This window comes from Sphaeramia orbicularis, chromosome 9 (genome assembly GCF_902148855.1).
Source record: "Sphaeramia orbicularis chromosome 9, fSphaOr1.1, whole genome shotgun sequence".
NCBI lineage: Eukaryota > Metazoa > Chordata > Actinopteri > Kurtiformes > Apogonidae > Sphaeramia > Sphaeramia orbicularis.
Genome location: NC_043965.1, coordinates 27,443,131 through 27,463,378, shown reverse-complemented (window position 1 = coordinate 27,463,378; position 20,248 = coordinate 27,443,131). Strand labels below are relative to the sequence as shown.

Below are 20,248 nucleotides of genomic sequence, written 5' to 3'. Positions count from 1 at the left end.
TTTCCAAAAGACAGAATGTGACAAAAAGGTGCTTACTTCGTTTCTCTGCCTCAGCAAAGTCATTACAAGAGCTGACAACTCTTTGAATTTCTTCTTTGTCCATCATCATCTTCCCTCCATCCTGCAGCACAAAGTCAAACACTCAGAGTGTCAAGTGATAATTCACTGCAGGGCCTGGAGGGCTGAACATCTGGAGTTTGCATTCTCTGTAATGTTTGTATTATGTTGTCTAGGTTCTAGATGCGTTCACACTTTTTTATTGGACAGTCTCTATGCTTTATGCATAGTGACAGAGCATAACAGCTGCAGCCCTTCATCAATATCTAACCTAGATTTGTCCCGCAGAAAACCTGCAGTACTTTTCCAAATAATTCTGTATGAAAACAAAACCATTTCTAACCACAGCCTGAGAACCCTTTGCTGGTTCCAAATATAGTGAGCCCCAATAGTCTTATATAGTTACAGGTTCTCCTGCTCCAAAGCTTATCTTTAAACTCATCAACAAGCATGCTCTGACTTGGTGTACCTTGGTCTTATGTTGGCAGTATGTGGTAAAATGTTCCAGGTACCAGTGGCCGTTTACTTCCTGAACACCCAGCAGAGCCAGAGCTTCCCGCCTCAGTGCAGCCAACAGAGCGACCTTATCCTGGGATGATATTGCTTGATTCACCTGCTTTATCGCTGCCTGAGCTGGGAAAGGCAAAATCAACATAAAAATCGCATGAGTATAATGTATTCCACAGGTTCTCTTTGCTTCTATCCTGACATTGAGCTGCATGTAGCACAGATGTTTTTCATGCAAACGTCAGAATGTTTTGACTGGGAAAAAAAATATCAGGGTTTTGGGGGAGTGACATGTCCTTACTGTTGACAAAGTCAATGGCGCCTTGGATCTCCTGCTGAGTCAGCAGCTCCTCATAAACATCTCTTTCTTCAGTAGCAACGGAGGAACGCTAAGAAGGGAAATAAGGAAATAGAGTATATTTCAGATTTTAAGGTTTTATTTTATGTGGCTGCACTTACATTTTTCCAGTTATTATTAACAAGGTGCAATTTTCCCATATTTCAGGTTAACAGACCGAACTGAACACCAAATGTTTGTACAGTATGTGTAAAGAGAATGGGAGTAAAGATGCCAGATAATGCGGAGGGTTTGTGTTTGGTGGAGTACAGCTGACACTGCAGCCACTGGAATGTGCTGGCAAAGGCCTGGGGGAGTAGGTCACTGCAGAAAACCCCTTTGAGAGCTGTGGCTATAAGAGACTTAACAGTCAAAACAGAAACAAGCCGACAGCAGAAGCTTTGTTTTTCATTTCCCATTAGTTGTTAGTAATTAGTTAAACCTTTTCCACTCATGTATGACATTATGATTCATACATGATTAATTCACTGATATCACTTTCATGTCAGTGCCGAAGGCAAAACTCTGCTGAGTTTCACCCTCTTTTGGAAATGGTGTCAGTAACATTCATTTTCACTACATTTTATATAACGCAATAATAATATATAAAAATAAGACATTTATGCAACCCTATGAAAAAATGTCATTGTTTTATTCAACATTATATTGTACAATTCTGAATAGAGATTTTAAATTGAATGAAATGAAAATAAAATTTTATTTTAGTCTATACCTATAATGAGTTGGAAACTCCTCTCCCTGTGGAATAACTATCAGGGATAAAATTTTGTTTTACAAGAAAAATCGGAAAAAAGTAAGATATTTTGGGAGGTTTGTTGTCAGTTGTTAGACATGCAGAAATATTGTAGTGTGAGATCACTCTAAAGTTTTCTACAAAAGCAGAATAATACATAATAAAGAAGGTCCATATTTAACAAAAAAAGGTGACAAATCAAATATTGTTTTACACATAAACAAGTGTTTCACAGCCGACTCACCTGCCCAGAGGCCTGATCCTGCTTACGAGCCTTGGCCTGGCTCAGTTTATCCTGGTAGTCCTGGGCCAGAGTTTCCAGGATGTTCCTCAGCATTGCATTTGGATTATTCAGGGCTCCCATTGTCACAGAGGCCTGACCTCTGTCAACTGCCTCATTAATGGCTATCACAGCAGCGTGCACTAGTGATAGAGCATGTGTAACATCTTAGTGTTAGTTAAAAGAGAGATATTCATGAATTGAGTTATTCTATCAAAACCACTCTAACTTTTGAGTTAGAGGACTTACAGGCAGCTTCATCCACTGAAAGCTCATTGGCCAGGATGCCTCCAATCTTACTGAAAGCTGGCATCTGTATACCATACTTGTCCAGCTCACTCCTCATGTTACTGATCTCTTCCTCTGGAAAAATAGACATTGTCTGAGATTTCCTTTTAAGATGCAGGAAATGAAAGGAACATTGACAAGTTACAAAAGCTAAGAGGAGAGAAAACTACAAGGCTTACTCAGGGAAGTCCGCAGTCCAAGAGTATAAGCTTGATAGTTTGGATAATTTACAGATCAAAACTGGATGTAAACACATCCTCTTAAACTTTACAGGTTTGAAAGCACATAACAATATTGTTTTGTACGCTTAATTTAAACAAAACAAGATAATTAAAACATTATTGCCATCAAATAAAAATAAAAAGATAACCTCTGCTATTAAAAAAGGGTGCATTTATTGGTGACATGTATGGACTATTGACTTTTGTTCCAATTTCAGATGAATGAAAGCTGCTTTTCTCTAGTGTTACCTGTGAAAGCCACTTTCCCAAGCAGGTCCTGGATTTGTGGTGCAATTCCAAGTTTGTACAAGTATAAACTGAAACAAACCATACAAACGAAATCAGGGAGCACAAGAAGCATTTAACATAGGGAAGGACTAGAATAATACAAAATTGTAACTTAAGATGGGGCTCCTCTTCTGTCATGGCTAAGATGGGTCATGTCTATTGCACTCTTACACCACACGGGGGAAGTGTTTTCTCAGTTTAATGGAAACACTCTGAGTAAGCCAATGGGCTCATTCCACCACTGAGCAATGAATTCAACTACCAGGTGGCTGGAAACTTCATAAAACTTTAATCTTCCCGCCGGTACCTGATAAGTGCCATGAATTATACATGTTGAAGGCAAGTTGAGTATGAGCACAGCTCTGAATGGAGCATTGTAGCGGGTTATTCTGCCCTTTGGTCAAAGAGTGTGTGTAAACATGTAATGCACCCTGTCCTTGGGACAGAGGAGATTTAGACAACTATCTAACCTCTGCTTATACAAAGGGTAATGTTTTAACATGCAGGCAGCTGATTCAGCCTGATACAAACACTGTAACAGCTGACTGAAGCTAATGAAGGAAGCCAATTACAAGTCAAGGGCTGGAGACAATCAGATGACTAGCCTAAAGCAACTAGTTTTCTTATGACTGTAGATTCCTCGTATTTTGAATTTATTTTTTGTCTTCTACTACAAATTGATCCCTCAACAGCACAAAAACAGTGTTTGAAATGTTTTAAAGTTGACCCCTATCTTAAGTTCCTTTCCTGTCAAACTGTGTCCCATTTTAATTTTCCACCGTGCAGAATGTGTAGGAGCATCCGCTGCTTTCCCTCCATGTCTTTGTATCCAGGGAAGTATCCACTCAGTCCTTGTGGGACCTAAGCTAGACTCGCAGGAAGGAAGAGCACGTGTGTGCATACGGAGGGAAGGAAACCAATTCTCTCAGGACCTGACCAAAACGCCGTAACAAAGAAAACAATCCAAGCAGCTCACATCACCACTCCCTAAATCTGTGTTTGGCAGGCTGGACGGGTCATTTAGATAAAACTGACCCTTCAGTTCATTCAAAGTCATATGAGATGTGACAAAGCAAGGGTGTGAAAATATGATGTAACTAACATCACTGACCTTATAGAGAAGCCTCCTGGGCTTTATTATTGTAAATTTTATCAAAACCAAACAATTACAAATAATTACTGAGCCAGAAAACACCACATTTCACTGCCCAAGAACCTCCAGTTGATGTGCTGAACGTATGAGTGACTATACTCAATTATGTTCATCCTGAAGTTCAAGCTGCTCAAAGTATTAAATGAACTGAGTCTAAAAGTTACAGAAATCATAGTAAGAAACTGCCAGTAATGAGATATTTGTTAAGTAGAATTACTGGAAGTGTCTGACTAACACAAAAGTTAAGACTGCTACATTACACTAAATCCTTATGGCTGAACACATGGTGCTGTAAAACATATGGCATTGACCTGTTTCACAGAAGTCATAAAAAGTCTGTTGAGAAGAAGCACTCTCACTGCCTTACGCAAGTAGAAAAACATATCGTACTTCCTGTTTCATATCACTTAGGTTCTATTTTGGAATAGGTATAAAAACACTCAGTAGTAGACTGTGTCTGAATCCCACAGAGTTAAACTGATGACGGCGTAGGCTGCCTCCTTAAAGCTTTCCTTAAATACACTACTGTGTGACTGGCTACGTAAACACCACATGTCAAAGTGTTCAGCTTGGTCTGCCATAACCACTGAATGAGAGGAAATTAATCTAAATTAGACAATGAGTAACCTGTCAGTGACAAAAGTATGAGCAGAAAGCTGCTAATCACAACTCATGCTTTCATTCCACCTTAGGCTGCAGTACTTGGCCTCGAAGTGATCTATAAAAATAACAGTGCAGTTCACTCAAATTACTTTTCCAAGTAGTGAGATCTTATGTGATAGGTGTGGCACCTTCAGCAAAAAGCAACTCGCTTGCCTGATACTGCATGAGCCCATGAACACATGATTAAAGACAGTAATGAGGTAACAATTTAGCTATCAGTAACATGATATAAATAAAAAGCAGCAATATGAAAAATCATTATGTTTCTGAATCCTTTTATTCTTACCTCAGTGCGTGTATGCAGTATACCACCTTGGGCATGTTTTTGCGATCATACACATCTGTTGTTTCGGGATAGAATATCTGAAAGTAGAAACCACAGTAGGTATCAGTCTGTCTTTTATTGAGGATTTGACTCTTTTTATTCTGCTGCAGCTGAACAGGAGTACATTAACCATCACTATGTTACTACACAAAAAGATAGACAAGAGTTAAAGCAAAATGTACAATAATTTATCTTTTTTTAAATTCTATTTTACTTTTGCACAGCATTATGCAGCCTTATATGATCGATAATAGAATGGAGACATTCTTAACCACTTGACTATTACCCACCCACTGTAATGTAAAATTTATACTACATCAGACAGTGTGATTACAGTGTATTAGTATGCAACTTAGATCATGGAGCCAAGTCAACACAAACTTAGACCATCATTACTTAAATACTGATACTACATAAATATATTACCTACATATTCAATTTAATTATAATGCGTCACATCATGCATCTATCTAGTTACAGAAGTGCTGAAGAGACCGATATGATGCAAATCCTGCTAAGCCCTTTTTAATGCTTTTCCTTAATCATGTCATGCATGAACGATGCTCTTCATATCATTGTTTGCCTAAAAATGTCCATGATGCAACTGGAAAAAGCTCCAGGTAAGTTTTGCTTATCTGTGTGACTATCCCTGAAAAGGCTATTCATGAAACTTTCCAGTTAATTTATTATAAAAAGCTATCCCAAAAGGCAGCATTGAGATGAATGAGTATCAATTCTGCTTCCTTTTCATTTCCAGGATACGCCTGAGTGAGGTCTTTAGTATAATCTCATAAAAAATGTAATGGGGTTAACGCTGGTGTGTTAGAACTGCCACACCTTCATTACAGTTTTATCAGTAAGTGTTTACTTTTTACAGCTACATCAATTGTGCCCATATGTGCAGCACGTTTAATATATTTAAAAGGCAGAAAGTTGTTGCTGCACAAGCTGCACTTCTTCAAAAAACATTTCTTTTGATATTGTGGAGATATTACAGTTTCAAAACTGACTAATTTTCTAATCAGCTTCTTACAATAGAAAACAAACTTGTGTTTTGATTTGGTGTAACTTTAGCTGTAGTGTGGATATTGCACTATGACAGTACAGAAATTCATTTAACGCCTGATGTAAACTGAATTATATCCTTGGAGGCAGGATGAATTACATGCCGTGTTAGTGTGGATTCTAGTCTGTCTTAGTCAGAATCAAAGTCTCTCCTCTCAAGAGAAAACTATACCATAGATTATAATTGTGAATAATTGATTTACAAAATGAGATCACATGTAGTTGTCTTGACAAGGCATTTTTTAACTACTTTAAGTCACATTTCCTCTTTTGAAAATAGTTCAGAGTGCTCCTAGCCCCTCGATAAAGCTTTTATTCATCTCTACATAAGGCAGTGATTGTGACAAAAGCTGCCTGTTCATGAGGTGTGACGACTGTGAAAGCAGACTCAGGTGGGTGTGTGTACCATACAGTCTGTATGCGTGTTTGTTAAACAGGAAGCATGTGTCTGCAATAGTAGTGGCTGTGCAAGCCCCCTACCTTAGGGAGACCCACTGACTCCATGGCCCTGAGCCACTGCACTGTGTTGTCTGTATGCCTGAAGTGTAGACCTTTGCTCTGAAAATTAAACAGGACAACAGGTATAAAAGGCATCCACTGAATAATGAACTACAGATAAATGATTTACATCTGTACTTCCAAAATAAATAATGTCTTTATAAGTAACATGAGCCCATTTGATACCGTTACCTCCAGTCAAATGAACAGACCTGAGGTTTATATTTATTGGTCATTCTGATGAAAATGAAGTTGATTTGTGCACAAAATCCAGTTAATATTTGTAGTTTATTTTAGCAGAAAAACAGCTGCATGTTGCTGAGGCCCTGACTCCTGTCTGCCACGTTTCTCCTTTTCCTGTGTAAAACAGTTTAAAACCGTCAGGAAGTGAGAGAAATATATGGAACCAGACTTCCTGCAATGATGCAAGCCGTGAAATAATGTAAATGGACTAAAACTATGGACCTTAACTAAGCTGTATGAGACCATTTCTCTAGAAGGATTATGACTTTAAGTTAAAAATGCAAGACAACATAAAGGTACCTTATAACGGGTCTGATCTCTGTCGTAAAGCCTCTTCTCTGACACCATTTTGGGAGCAAAAAAAGTGGCAAGTTTTCCAAGATAGACACCGTTCCTCAGTCCCTCCTCCAGTTCTGTAGTAGGAGGCAAGTCCTCCTCTAGACAGGCCTCCATCCATCTGAAAACACACAAAACCTGAACTGAGAACAAGCTTTCTCCACATATCACATCTGATGATCATGTACTTCAAACAAACAGTGGAAACCTGCTTCATAATTAAATTACTAGTCATTTATAATCAACTCACTAATTACAGTCTGCGTAGGTGCATTCATGATTTAATATCAAATCTGAGGAGCAGAAAACTAATTACATTAATGCTGGGCCTGGCTGATGTGAATATTTTTAAAGACGATGAGAGGATTTGACTCATTAACAGTAAGTAATATGTTTTCATACTATGGTTAGATCTGAGGATACACCTGTTCATTGGCTAAACATCAGTATCAGTGACCAGTTTTTATCTGAGGTGTTATATATATTTTTTATAGAGTCTGGTTAAAATTGTGTTCATTCAAAGGTAATGTAATGAAGAGCTGCGAAGCTTTAAAACTCAGTTACATTCTTTTATATAAAGAAGAGTTCACTAGTTTAAAAAAAAAGGGGGGGGGGGGTTATAACAAAACAAAATTAAGAAACCGAAAATAACATGGTGTCAGCACCAGCTATTCTAAATATCAGTATCAGGCCAGGATATTGCAAATATACTAGTTGCCCTTGTTACATCCCGATGATAAATAAACATGGAACTAGTCTGTCTACTTTGTCATGTGAGATTCCCAACTAGCTATTACATGGCCCAATACCTGATACCTGCCTGATGTAAACAAAAGCAAAATCAAGGTGATTAATAATACATAATGAGATTTAAAAAAAAAAAAAACAAACAACACCATGACACACCCAGTTTACTGCCATCAATGTCTACTGAAAACTTACCATCAGGACACTGAGCAAAAAGCAACCATCCACTGCACATTTAGACAAAATCAGTGACTTAATAAAAGAACATAGACCTTCTTTTAATCTTAAAACCTGTAACAAAATAAAGGTTTCAGTAAATGAGGACTGACTGGACATTACCCAAGAATCCCACCAGGTACAATATTTAGTCTTAATGCACACATTCACAACTATAACTATGAGGACCTAGTCTATTTGGAATAAGGAAGAAGCCTGTAGGCCAGTGAAAAATAGGCATTGTTCAGCACCCACAGAGTACCCAGCATGCTTTAGGAAGGGGGCCGTGAACAGATTCAGTGTAGGCTTTAAAATGTACAGTCTGAAGGACTACTCCTTACTGTTCAGGTGTAAATTGTGTTTTAAAATGTAAGCAGAGTCATAACATCCACAGTACTGTAATACTATTTCAATTAATCAAAAAACTAATGGCATAATTATGGAGAGAAGTAATTCAAGGACACTGAATTACACAGAACTTAAAAAACAGAAATGAGCTTTTACAGTTTAGGAGCTAATATTGGCATTCTTTCAACGTGACGTATTCTCCCTCTGAAAGGATCAACAGCGGTCGTCAGAGTAGTCACTGCCAATGTATTCCCGGAGATATTAGGAAAACTCTGTCCCAAAAGAGCTAGTGAATGATTTGTGAACTCGGTGAATCATCACAACCAAAGAATCTGTTACATATTATGTTTCCACCTGGGACTGATACCATATTTACTGTTGCAGCTACACCTCTGTCCTCATCGTCCTCCAATTGTATTTTTATGTGTGAATGATCCACTGGCTGCTCATAATGCTACAGCTGAAAGTACTGTGAAACAAAGACCCAACGTGCACAGTCCTCAGTAATTTATTGTTGATGTTCCTACTTTCTCTGAGACTGCAAGCAAAAAAACATAATCACCGCCCCCTCCTGTATGTGTTCACACCGTCAACTTGTTTAGGTTAATTAAGGTGGTGTGGGTGCTCAAAGGATCCAGTCCAGCAAAATATGTGTCAGCAAATTAGAGACAACCAACCACATCTTGTCAACACAAACCCTGTGCTGTTGTAAGAACCGAGCACTCTCATTAAGCCACAGGGTTATCACATCAGATATTTACATCTATATAATTATCAGTATCTTTATTTGTTAATTTTTTTTTTATCCAAGGTCCATTACAACAAACTGACTGGCCTTGTTGGTCCTCAGCAATGTCCTGCTCACAGCCCTATCTGATCATTAAGAGTAATAGCCAATCAGCAGTGAAATAAGACACACATTTAATTTCTACTGATTGTGCTTATATTTATAGTCCCAAAGTGTGGAAATATTACTGAATTGTACTTGCTTTATTTTATCCGATGGTCACATTAGTTAAAGTTATTCTACAAACTGATACCAACCATCACACAAAATAGCTAAACAAGTCAGCAGAGTAAAAAGAACAGAAAATTAATTCATGGTTATGGCATTGTTAGGCATTTCTCTGCTGTTTGCAAACCCAATAAGCATGGGTCCGCAGGCCATTTTGGGTCCTGACCAAAGGGTAGGAGACTTCAGCTCCAAAATGAAGCCAATGTAGAACTATCTTAGTGTAATATCACTGATGGCCTTTGGATGTTGCCTTCAAATAGTCCTGGCACCCATGGATTTACATTAAACCTCTCCCTAAATATAGGACTTAATCTGGTCTCAGTCATGTTACCACATACGAAGTGATCTGATCCACCTTAAAAATGTTGTTTTTAATCCTTGTTAATAAGATCACAGGTGGAATAGAAACTTTGATTGAACGGAGTGCGTTACATCTCATTTGGCTGCCAAGCTGAACTTTAGGCGCTTTTGCTGATTTGATAATAATCATTTTCTCCGAACAGACAGATCCACTGTAGCTGCAGTTAATGGGTTCCACTAACAAGAACATGCTTGATGAGGTTTACCTTTTTACCCAGCCAGAAAGCTAGCATTAGCCTTTTGCATTAGCTCATCCACTAAGCTCACAGATGGTTCTGACCCCTGACATTCCTGCAGCTCCGCCCATTTTATCCAAATATGGACACTTCTGCTCCCAAAAGCCCACTTGGTGATAGCCAAATGACAAACAATCGATTTCTAAGTGGGATTTGAGAAACCATTGGGTGAAGTCACAGTTCTATGGTCCTCACTTTAATTTCAGGAAAGGCACATGCATATACAGGCTAACTCTACCATCGTCAGGTGTTTAACAGAGTGTGAGGTACACACAGCTGTAATGATCAGGCATCAAGTCAATGACCAAATCAAGGGTATTTTTTTTTTGTAATAATCTAATTCTCTTTAAAAACTACTATGAGACGTTTGCTTCCAAACATTGCCTGTTTAAACTGGTATCATAGGTTGACTTCGTATCACAGAATTAAAACCAATGCACTTGTATGCAAACAAAAACACAGTAGCGCTTAGTTGTTGAAGGCCAAACAAAGCAAGCAAAAAAAAAACAAAAAAAAAAAAACAGCATGTTGAATACTGACTAAAACTGATAGAAATTGTGTGGCAGGAACATGACAGGAACATCCTGCATGGGTAACAAAACTCTCCTGTGAAACTTCACTTCCTGCACTTAAAACAATGTGGGGTGAGCTTGTCTCTTGAAGCAGGACAAGCTAGTACTCTTGTTTACAATCATCTAAAGCAGGTCTTCCTGTCATTGTCCAATCTGAAACCCACTGGTCCAAACACAAGGTAGCTTTTTGGACTCTGGGGCATAGCTTTTTTCTACCTCCAAACATGATAAAACTCAACGCTGTGAGCCATGGTCTACACAGAGTGTCTTCTGAAAGCTTACGTCATGTAGCTTAGTCATGCTGGTCATGAGTTTGAGTCCGTGCGTCTGCGTATGTGTAATCAAGGGAAATTTAGCATATGTGGTGGGAAGGGTGTGTCTACATATTAGAATAATGTCTTTGACAGAGGAAAAACATGCTAGAGATAGCCTGGGGTGGATTTTTATCAGGGCAAAGCCAAAAAGTCCCCATCCAAAAAAGCAAATGTAAACCATCCAACTGTTTACTCTTCTGTCGGAGGACAAAGTCTCACTCCAGAAAACAGAGAGTGTGTGACCTTTAGGGAGGGTGTGTCTGTCAACTGACAATGATACCGCCAACACAGAGACTTACTTCGCAGTTTATTAAGTTTAACAATCTGGGGACTTTGGACAACAAATCACATGGGCAATCTAAGTTGATTTCATCAAGCTCTGTGAATGAAATCCAAAAATACATTATCTGCAGTATCAGCCAGAAAAAAGGAAAGATTTTTGCACCAGCTTTTTCACAGAAGACCTTTTGACATGTCACAGAAAGAAGAAACGGGTGGAAATAATCAGAAAAAAAATGGTGGCTGAGTCACTGCTCAACTGGTGAAAATAGACATGCTGGCTTACAATGACAATACAGTCAATATTATTACTAACATCTGTGTTTTTCCTTCGATGAAAAGTCAAAATGTCTGCTGTGAAAAAGGCCTATGCCCAAGTCCTGCAGCTGCTTTTTCTTTTTTTTTACTTTTATTTCCAAAAAATTGTTCTGTCCATTTTCCCGCTGTCAGTGAGGATAGGTTCAGTACAACTGCTGGCCATTGTTTTGTGGTTCATACGCTCCACTGCATTGCTATGAAAAGGTTGTCATTTCTAACACAGTAATAAAAGTCATTGCTGACTGATGGAGCACAACTTAACTGATCATTTTTACATTACAAACCTGAATTACTATTCTGAAAGACCTCAGCTGCAAAGAGCTGCTTGAAAACAAACTGTTAAAACTCAATTTACCAAGGTAAACCTGGGATATAACCAACAATTTTACTTATCACTGCAGGTGTAATCCTCCCATATCAAAACAATAAAAATTCATCACACATTCAAAAGTGCTGATGAATTCTGATTCATTCTTAATACTTCAATATGAAAGATTTGCTTGTGCCTCTGTATTTAAGAGAAGTTTCAGAATCTTTGTTGCACTGAGAGCTACTACTAGTCTATTTAAGTACTTAAGTTTGCTCTTTCAGTGAGCTGAAACTCCTCAGTTTGCATTCAAAACACCTTTATCATCACGAGCCAACCTCTATATTCTTCGACCAGGCTAAATAAACATTTCAAATGCCTCCAAATCACAGAGATGCTCATTTGTCGACTAATCACCCCAGTGTTTGCTGACATAGGGTTTTTGCTGTGGAATTATTTTTCATGTAAACATAGAACATTCACGTGGGATTAAAGTCGCAAATGACATCCTTAATTGTTAGAAGTTACCAGAGGTCCATAAGTAATAGGCTACTAGTCATGTACAAACAGAGTTATAGAAATTAGAACATGGTAGATACAGGCAACAAAGGCCAGTGTTAACTTAGAAATAGAGTTAACAAAATCAACATATGTCTACAAAACCTCACACAAGTAAAAGATCATGAACAAACCTTCCATATGATAACTTAAAGCTGTTTAAGAGATGCTGTCTGTTAACTTCTCATCATTGAATGACACTAAATTTAAGTGGACAACCAACTTTTAGCATGTGTATGTGTGTGTGTATATTTAAATGACATAAGTGGAAGATAAAATCTGTTTTATTTGATCTTTTATATATTTTTTAAAGATAATGTCTCAGGTGTACTTTAAGAGTTGCTGTCGTCTGCCTTCTGACTCCTGACCCTCGAGAGCACAACCTAATCCAACACTCACTGCACAACGTCCCTGTTAATCCTAATCCAACCTGACATATGACCCAGAATAGAGGTTCCTCGCCACAACTGTCAGGACTGTGAGAACGTCAGTAGTGCAAGTATAAAATAACAGGAAACTACAGTGTGACAACATGAAACTGTAAACATATGTCCATATTTGAGTGAAATCATGATCTCTGAGGTTGACCATAAGGCATTACTAAAAGTCTTCCAGAACTAACTCAGCTCATCTTGTCACACTAAAAAAAGAAAAATAATCTAGGTGTGGCCTGATTATGATGGATAACTAAATTTGTGCTCAGTCTAGCCTCCCTGTTCCTGTAGATGGTTATTATCCTGTGACATAAGCAGATAATGTAGGCTACTCAAATTCAGATAGTCTTTACAGAGTCAATGTGTAAACCCAGGTGTGAGATGATAATCTGAGGAAATGCTGATGCCGATGAGACTGAAAACATGGATGTAGCTGTTAAACCACCAGTAGGCTGCAGCATGCTACAGTAGTTTGAAGCATATACAATCAATCCTAGGGATCAATCTGTGTGTATCTGGGTGGGGCACAAAATCAGTGTGCTTAAAAAGGCAACAGCACACTTCCTGTTCGTTCCTGCTCAGATAGATGCTTTTGTAGAGAAGACAGGAAGTGGTTTAGTTGTAGCTTGCTCTCACAAAAAAGACAGTTTTCATATCACAATACTTAATAACAGAAATAATCACATGAATTGATTCAAGGTAGTGTTGTAATAAACTACAGGAAAAATACTCACAAACCTGGTGTTTTTTTATTAGTATTTGATCTGATTATTTGAACTGCCAGAGTCTAAGAGCACAGCAGAAAGTGAGCCATGCTTTCCACGAAGTCAGCACCTCCCTTGTCATAATCACACGCAATTGCTTTCAGCTCAGTGGCATCATCTCACGTGCAGGTGGATTCTCTCTTCATATGTCATTTCAACACCACAGTAATAAAAACATTTGACTCTACTATCCACCAACTATTATTTTTATTAAATGTCACACCACTCCCTGTTATGTCTGCATCGTTATAAAGCAAATAAACTAATACAAAATCCATCCACTTAATCAAACATCAAGCAACAACACACCCAAGTTCTCTTGTCTCTTACTAGTGATAATGCAAACAGTGTAATGGAAGGTGGCTTTTGTCAATATGTGTCACTACTTCTTTTTCATCATCTCCTTCCTTCTTACCGTTTGGCCTCCTCCAAGTGACACAAGTACTCGTATGCGATGTTCTGTCGTCTCCTCTCATCCATCTCCTCAGCCGACAGCCTCTCATCGTCCTGAATGGCTGAAAGGAAAAAAAACTGTGATTAAATATGCTCTCATTTTAAGTTTCTTGGATGGGTCCAAACGTGAAGAAGTGATCAGCATGTGTAGTGAGGATATCCACACTGCCTTAGTCATTCATGCAAACATTTCAATTAAAAGAATTAATGTTTTATGTCATTCAGAGTAAAATGTATTTGCCTCTCTTTGGACATTTCACTAAACATGGAACTAAACTAATATCTTGTACCCACTGAATGCCACTCTACAGTATGTCATCTCTGCATTCATCATGACTTTGTCACTATGGCTTCATCTGTGATTCATAAGATGAACTCATGCTTAAAAACAACCAACACAAAAAGCATTTGTTGGTAACGGAGGTTTATTTTAATCGCTAGGAGCTTGACTGTTCCTCATAAACTGTAACGCATTCCACGCTCCAGTGAGCCACTGTAGGAGAGAGAGGAAACGGCCATGTCACAGTCGCCTTAGCAGGGTGCCCGACTGACAAGTGACTTCTGCTGAGAGTTGACCTTTACCTGCTGCTTAATGAGATCTCCTCCCTCCAGTGCTGCTTAGCCCGCTCTAATCCAATCAAATCTCTTTATTTCTGGCTGAGTGAAGGGCCAATCTGAGGCCCGGGGGATCTGAGATCTCTCCAAGTGTACCACGCTCTAGGTCTGAGTACTACTACAGCAAAATATTCACATGAGATAATGTTTTATCATAACAGAGCTTATTTGTTTTTTGGCAGTGGGTTACATTAATATTAGCACCTCTAATGATGCCAAGATCTTAAAATTGCTGCTTGACTGCCAACTGTACAGAAAACACAGAGCAATATTGTGTGTCAATAGGCATATGTTGGTGATTTCAGAGCTTTTACACCAAAAGTTTCTATTTAGTTTCTTGCAGAAGTTGCATCAAGTGTCAACTGAGCACTAATTAAGTTGCTCCTGAGATTTTTTAGTTTACACTTGTACATTAAACATATTAGACATTTTAAAGCCTTAAACTCAGTTAAGTAGATTTTAGACTTTGACCATGGATAAATACTGTTGTAATTCTGAGGAGGAGGACAGTTTAAAGAAACACTGACACTATGCTGGTGCAGAGTAATGTCCTAAATGTACAGGTATATTGGTTTGAAATTCATGTAAAATATGGATTCCTCATATGCCACTGTAATGTAGCACAACTGAAACAACTGCTGTAATGCTCCATCAAGAAACTTTTTTTTTTTTTTCCATAACAATGGATTAGATTTTTATAGCACTTTTCAAGGCACCCAAAGCGCTTAACATTATTGAGCCATTATTCATTCGCTCTCACATTCACACTCTAGTGGTGGTAAACTACCTTTGTAGCCACAGCTGCTTTGGGGCAGACTGATGGAAGCATGGCTGCCAATTTGCACCAAACATTCATACGCATTCATACACCAGTGTGAGTGACACTGGAGGCAAAGTGCGTGAAGTGTCTTGTCCAAGGACACAGTGGCACATGACTGGGACAGAGCGGGATTCGAACTGCCAACCCTTCAGTTATTGGACGACTCCTGAGCCATACCTCCTGAGCCATAAGAAGCATATTATAGAATACAGTACCATTGTTGGCTGTTTATAGTACTGTAGAATGTTATGCTTACAACACTTAGAACTACTTAGGTTTTGTTGTTATGACATTGCAGTTTACAAAACAGATATTGTTAACATTCTGGAACTGTGATTTATGAATGCATACTGGTTTCTTCATTTATTTTATCATTTTTTGGGACTGAGAATGCCCTATATTAATAGGAGCCTTCATTATACATAATGAAAATAAAATTGTGGTTATGTTCTATGCTCTTGCAATAACATAACTGACAATTCTATATTAGTTTTGGATTTGTCAACTAGAAAAAATACAAGTATCTCAAAAATAGAGCACAAGTAATGGATACTTTCACTTTCAAGTACGCTGTTGATCATTTTTCAGTAACTGTGTCATCTCTAAAATGGTGGAAAAGTCTTTCCAAAATTGCAAAAATCGTATCTTTAAATGTGTTGTTTGGTTCACAACACAAAGAAATTAATTTTACTGTCAAAGTGAGGAACAGAAATCTGAAAATATTTCCATCTAAGAGGCTGAAATCTTAAATTAAAACCTTAAATTAACAATTACGAAAATAGTTGTCAATTAATAGTTGACAGTTAATAGATAAATCATTGCAGTTCTACTTCCAGTACTAATGTATGTTGTAGTCCAGCTGTTATGACACCAGTCTGCATCTTATGAACCCCTCTGCTCTTAAGCCAGCTGTGCAGACATCCGTTTGGCTGCTCCCCATACATTACTGTGGGGAAAATGTGAGGAGAAAAAAAACACAACCTACATACTACAATATTTACACACAAACACAAAAAGGGAAGATCCAGTCACCAAATGTTTTCTGCCCCCTTGACCACAGTCTGTCCACATGTATATCAGTGACCTGGCCCTGCCATTGACAAGAATACAATGTTTTACACTTATGTCAGAGGCAGAGGAACCCCACTGCATCCATTACACACTGACTCACTCACATACTTCCCGGAAGAGTCTGTCTGCACTCTTGAACTAAGCGTTATATTTAACCCTCAGGATGAGTTTTGTTGCCTTTGTGTGTCACAGTATCACCGGACCTGAGTTATAGGCTCTATGATTATGACTCATGCTTTTGTTCAGCTGCAGCAGGTTTTCCTAACCATTTGGGGGCCAACTGCAAATCAAGACGACTTTGTTTTAAGGTTGGCCTGTTTCACGGGCAAATCCATAAAATACGGTTAGTCTGACATCTATTGAAATTAATTCCAGAGAAAGACTTGTGCTTTTGGCTCCGTAACGGAACTCAAACGTGAAAACAGACAGTGGCTCATTTGAGATGACTTTAGCCAGTATTTTTACAATGACAAGGCCAACAAAATACAGCAACACTGCAGGTTTTTGGGATACAATCAACGTCTTAATAACCTACTTTTAATGAAAATCTTTGATACACTTCCTCATGTTCTATATTAGTTGGCATAACCCAACTCTATTAACTGCTCTACTTCACTACACTTATATTTATATGGAGCCAATCATAAAATGCGATTATTTCAAGACGCTTACGAAATTCAGAAACCCAACAAATCCTCCAAGAGCAAGTCCAAGGTGAGAGTGGGATAGAAAAATGTCTTTTACAGAGACAAAAACCTCAGACAGAAGCAGCTCCAGGTTGGGCAGCCAATCTATCTTGCCTGGCTGGAGTTGAATTTGCACATAACTTGAGCATCAACATTTTATTCTACATTAGAATTCTATACCACAATATCTTAGACACAGATAATGTAGGCTACTTTTTCCACTCCAATTGTCCAGGTTTAGTTTCTTTTTTCAGCTCCCTCCTCTCCAGTAGCAACTACATATCTCCAAATGTGTTCATTTCTGATATTTCAGTTCCTTTTAGACTAAACATGCCATTTTAAAATGTGGATGAGCTGGAAAAAACTGCAAGCATTGAATTTTTACAGACATGAGATTCTCACAGTATGGCAATCCCACATACATATGATGAGCTTGTGCAATATGATGCATTGCTACAGACTGAACTACAAACAGCCCATAGAGTTGTTAAAATGAGCCCAATCTTAAACATCCAGAGCAGTAAAAGACTACATACACTTTAATGCACCAGTAACATTAATTCCAATGTTACATGTAATTGTGAGACACTGAAAGGGACCATTTGCTGCATACAGAACACCTCTACTTTACTTACTGTAAGCAAAGCATCTAAACCAGGGGTGTCAAACAAATAGCCAATGGACAAAAACTGAACCCTCCAAAGAATTACATCTGTCCCACTGCATGAATTTGCAAAGTGTAAAAATTGTATCTTAAGTTGTTTTGATCATAAAATTAAATGCTATATTTTTCAGTTCCAGATGCCTGATGCTTAATGTTTTGTGTCTTTGTAGATCTCACTTTATATTTTTTCAGTTCCAGATGCCTGATGCTTAATGTTTCGTGTCTTTGTCGATCAACTGTATCCTCTTAATTGTAATGTACATGTGTAAATAATAAGCTAAGGCATAGTATTGTTAAAATTGCACTTATTTTTTCATAGGAAATTTCAAGTTGTTCATGGAAGTTCAGGTTATTCACATTTTTTGTGAATGTAAACATTTTCATAGTCAGTGCAGAGTACTTTTTTGCACCAAAACAAAGATCAAGACTTGACATTATTTATAAGTTAATGTGTTGATATTTTACTGGTCTGGCCCCTGAACTAAAATGAGTTTGACATCCTTGATCTAAACAATTTCTCCATTTCTGATTAGTTGATGGAATTCAATAGGATGAGTTAAAAGTTTGCACTGATGACATGACTGATTGGTGTTATCTCTCACAGTGGACTTTGCCCACAGATATTGGTCAATGACTAGAACCCTACAGTGAGAACTTGATTATGAAGGACTTGCTTGATATCAGTTAGCTAAGATACATTCTTAACATACTGAAGGAGTCAATCATGTTTGCCAGGAGCAGAGGCAGCGAAATGAACAGTTAATGGTTAACCTATGAGAAAAAAGCCTTATGTGTAGACAGGCTGATATGGTTGCTGGAAACTATTAAATAAATAAGGGAAATAGACGTGGGCACCTGAGGACAGTGTGAGGAAACTTAGAACTTATGCTAGCAGTCCAAAAGCTAGCTTCACCAACTACAGTCTGCACTGAAATGACTGGTGTTAAACATGTGACTGAAAACCAGTTGAGAGTTAGTGACTGTGTTTGCTGCTGTTTCATCTGACCACATTTCACATGTATTTTCTCACACACACACACACACACACACACACACACACACACACACACACACACACACACACACACACACACACACACTCTCTGAAGGTAAAGGTGCTGCCAAACCACCTGTTACTCATCAAACAGCCCCTGAAGGCACCTTTCGTTAGCTTGCTTTCACTACCTGTCATTCACTATATAATAGAGTAAATAAGTGTTTTGTTAACGGGAAAACACGGTTGGAAAAAGGTACTTACTTCCATATCGTGGTTTGTGTAAAGTCGCAGTTTCTTCATGGTGCATCCTGCCTGGTTTCCTCCACTTGTCAACTCGTCTGAACTGGAAATAACTTCAGTTAACCGAGTCTCCGCACTGTACCGACACGGAGGAAATTCAATGAGTAGTTTGCGGGAAAAGCGCAGATAATGGCGCACCGGAGTCTTCATGAAAGTGGAGGCTGTTATTTGTAGCAGACAAACCCCATGGTGCGTCCTTCGCTGGCTGGACTAGTGAACTTGTAGAGCGGTTGTAGTTTGTGTTATCTTCCACACTCTAAGATGAAATGATTGACGGGCAGGAGAGCGTGCGCACTGCGCCACCTGCTGGACCAATCTGGTGCATGCTGCATTCACTTCCACTAAAGAAAAATGGGAATTACTGCATTTTTATAGCTATGAAGAGAATACATTTACATGTATATTGAACTTTCCTTGAGAGATTTATCAGAATTTGATTTACTTAGAAACATCCGTATTTTTCATTAAAAATAAGGTATTTTTCTACATTTAATTCACTGATCATATAAATATTTGTGAAAAGTCAGAGGATATTCAGACATCGTTGTGTCAAAACAGATAAAACTGAACAAAAAGCAACTTTTGCAACAAAATATATCATTAACTGAACATAAAAACCAGGGTCTACAACCACTGTCATTTGTCAAACTACATGGCATTTTCATGGTCACGATGGAGCCTCTGAACATCTAAACTGGTCATGCCTGATGCCAATACAAAGCTGAGAAAGAGCATTTTATCTGAATTATTCAAATGTATTGATAGGCTTAATGGTTCAAGTTATTAAGAGCAGAAGCTGGCAGCTGTTTAGATCTTTGAGGGTTAAAGCCACAGGATACTGTTTCACTCACTTTGCAATAAGTCAGACACTAAATTTTATTTCTAAGGCTGTTACCTTTCCTCATATTTGCATCATTTCAGTTCTGTCTATTAATGTGGGCCTGTATCACGAATGCACAAATAAGTAAACACGATTTAAAATCAAATTTTAGACACTGAGCCGAGCTGAAGTGGAGGGATGGAGAGCCAAAAATTACACAAGATAAACTTACAGCAGTTGTTTGGTGCATGTACATTTTGGCTCAAGGGTCTCAGAGGATAGTAAATTAGAGGGATGCACAAGGATTAAGACAGACTTGACTTCAGATCAAACTCTTGT

General features: G+C 38.3%; 1 protein-coding gene across 2 annotated transcripts in view; it reads right to left on the bottom strand.

Annotated features, from left to right (window-relative positions):
- iqgap2 (IQ motif containing GTPase activating protein 2) overlaps nt 1-19,325 on the bottom strand; it is a 37,439-nt gene extending 18,114 nt beyond the window's left edge. For both annotated transcript variants that reach the window (XM_030142752.1, XM_030142754.1), the window contains exons 1-11: nt 19,051-19,325; nt 13,899-13,998; nt 6,980-7,136; nt 6,419-6,496; nt 4,835-4,911; nt 2,694-2,761; nt 2,185-2,298; nt 1,900-2,078; nt 866-953; nt 527-690; nt 37-121 (exon numbers count right to left, since the gene is read on the bottom strand). In XM_030142752.1, coding sequence (XP_029998612.1) covers nt 37-121; nt 527-690; nt 866-953; nt 1,900-2,078; nt 2,185-2,298; nt 2,694-2,761; nt 4,835-4,911; nt 6,419-6,496; nt 6,980-7,136; nt 13,899-13,998; nt 19,051-19,096 — 1,156 coding nt within the window. In that variant the 5' untranslated portion in view covers nt 19,097-19,325. The remainder of the gene's footprint in view (nt 1-36; nt 122-526; nt 691-865; nt 954-1,899; nt 2,079-2,184; nt 2,299-2,693; nt 2,762-4,834; nt 4,912-6,418; nt 6,497-6,979; nt 7,137-13,898; nt 13,999-19,050) is intronic.
- Nucleotides 19,326-20,248: the final 923 nt, after the last annotated feature.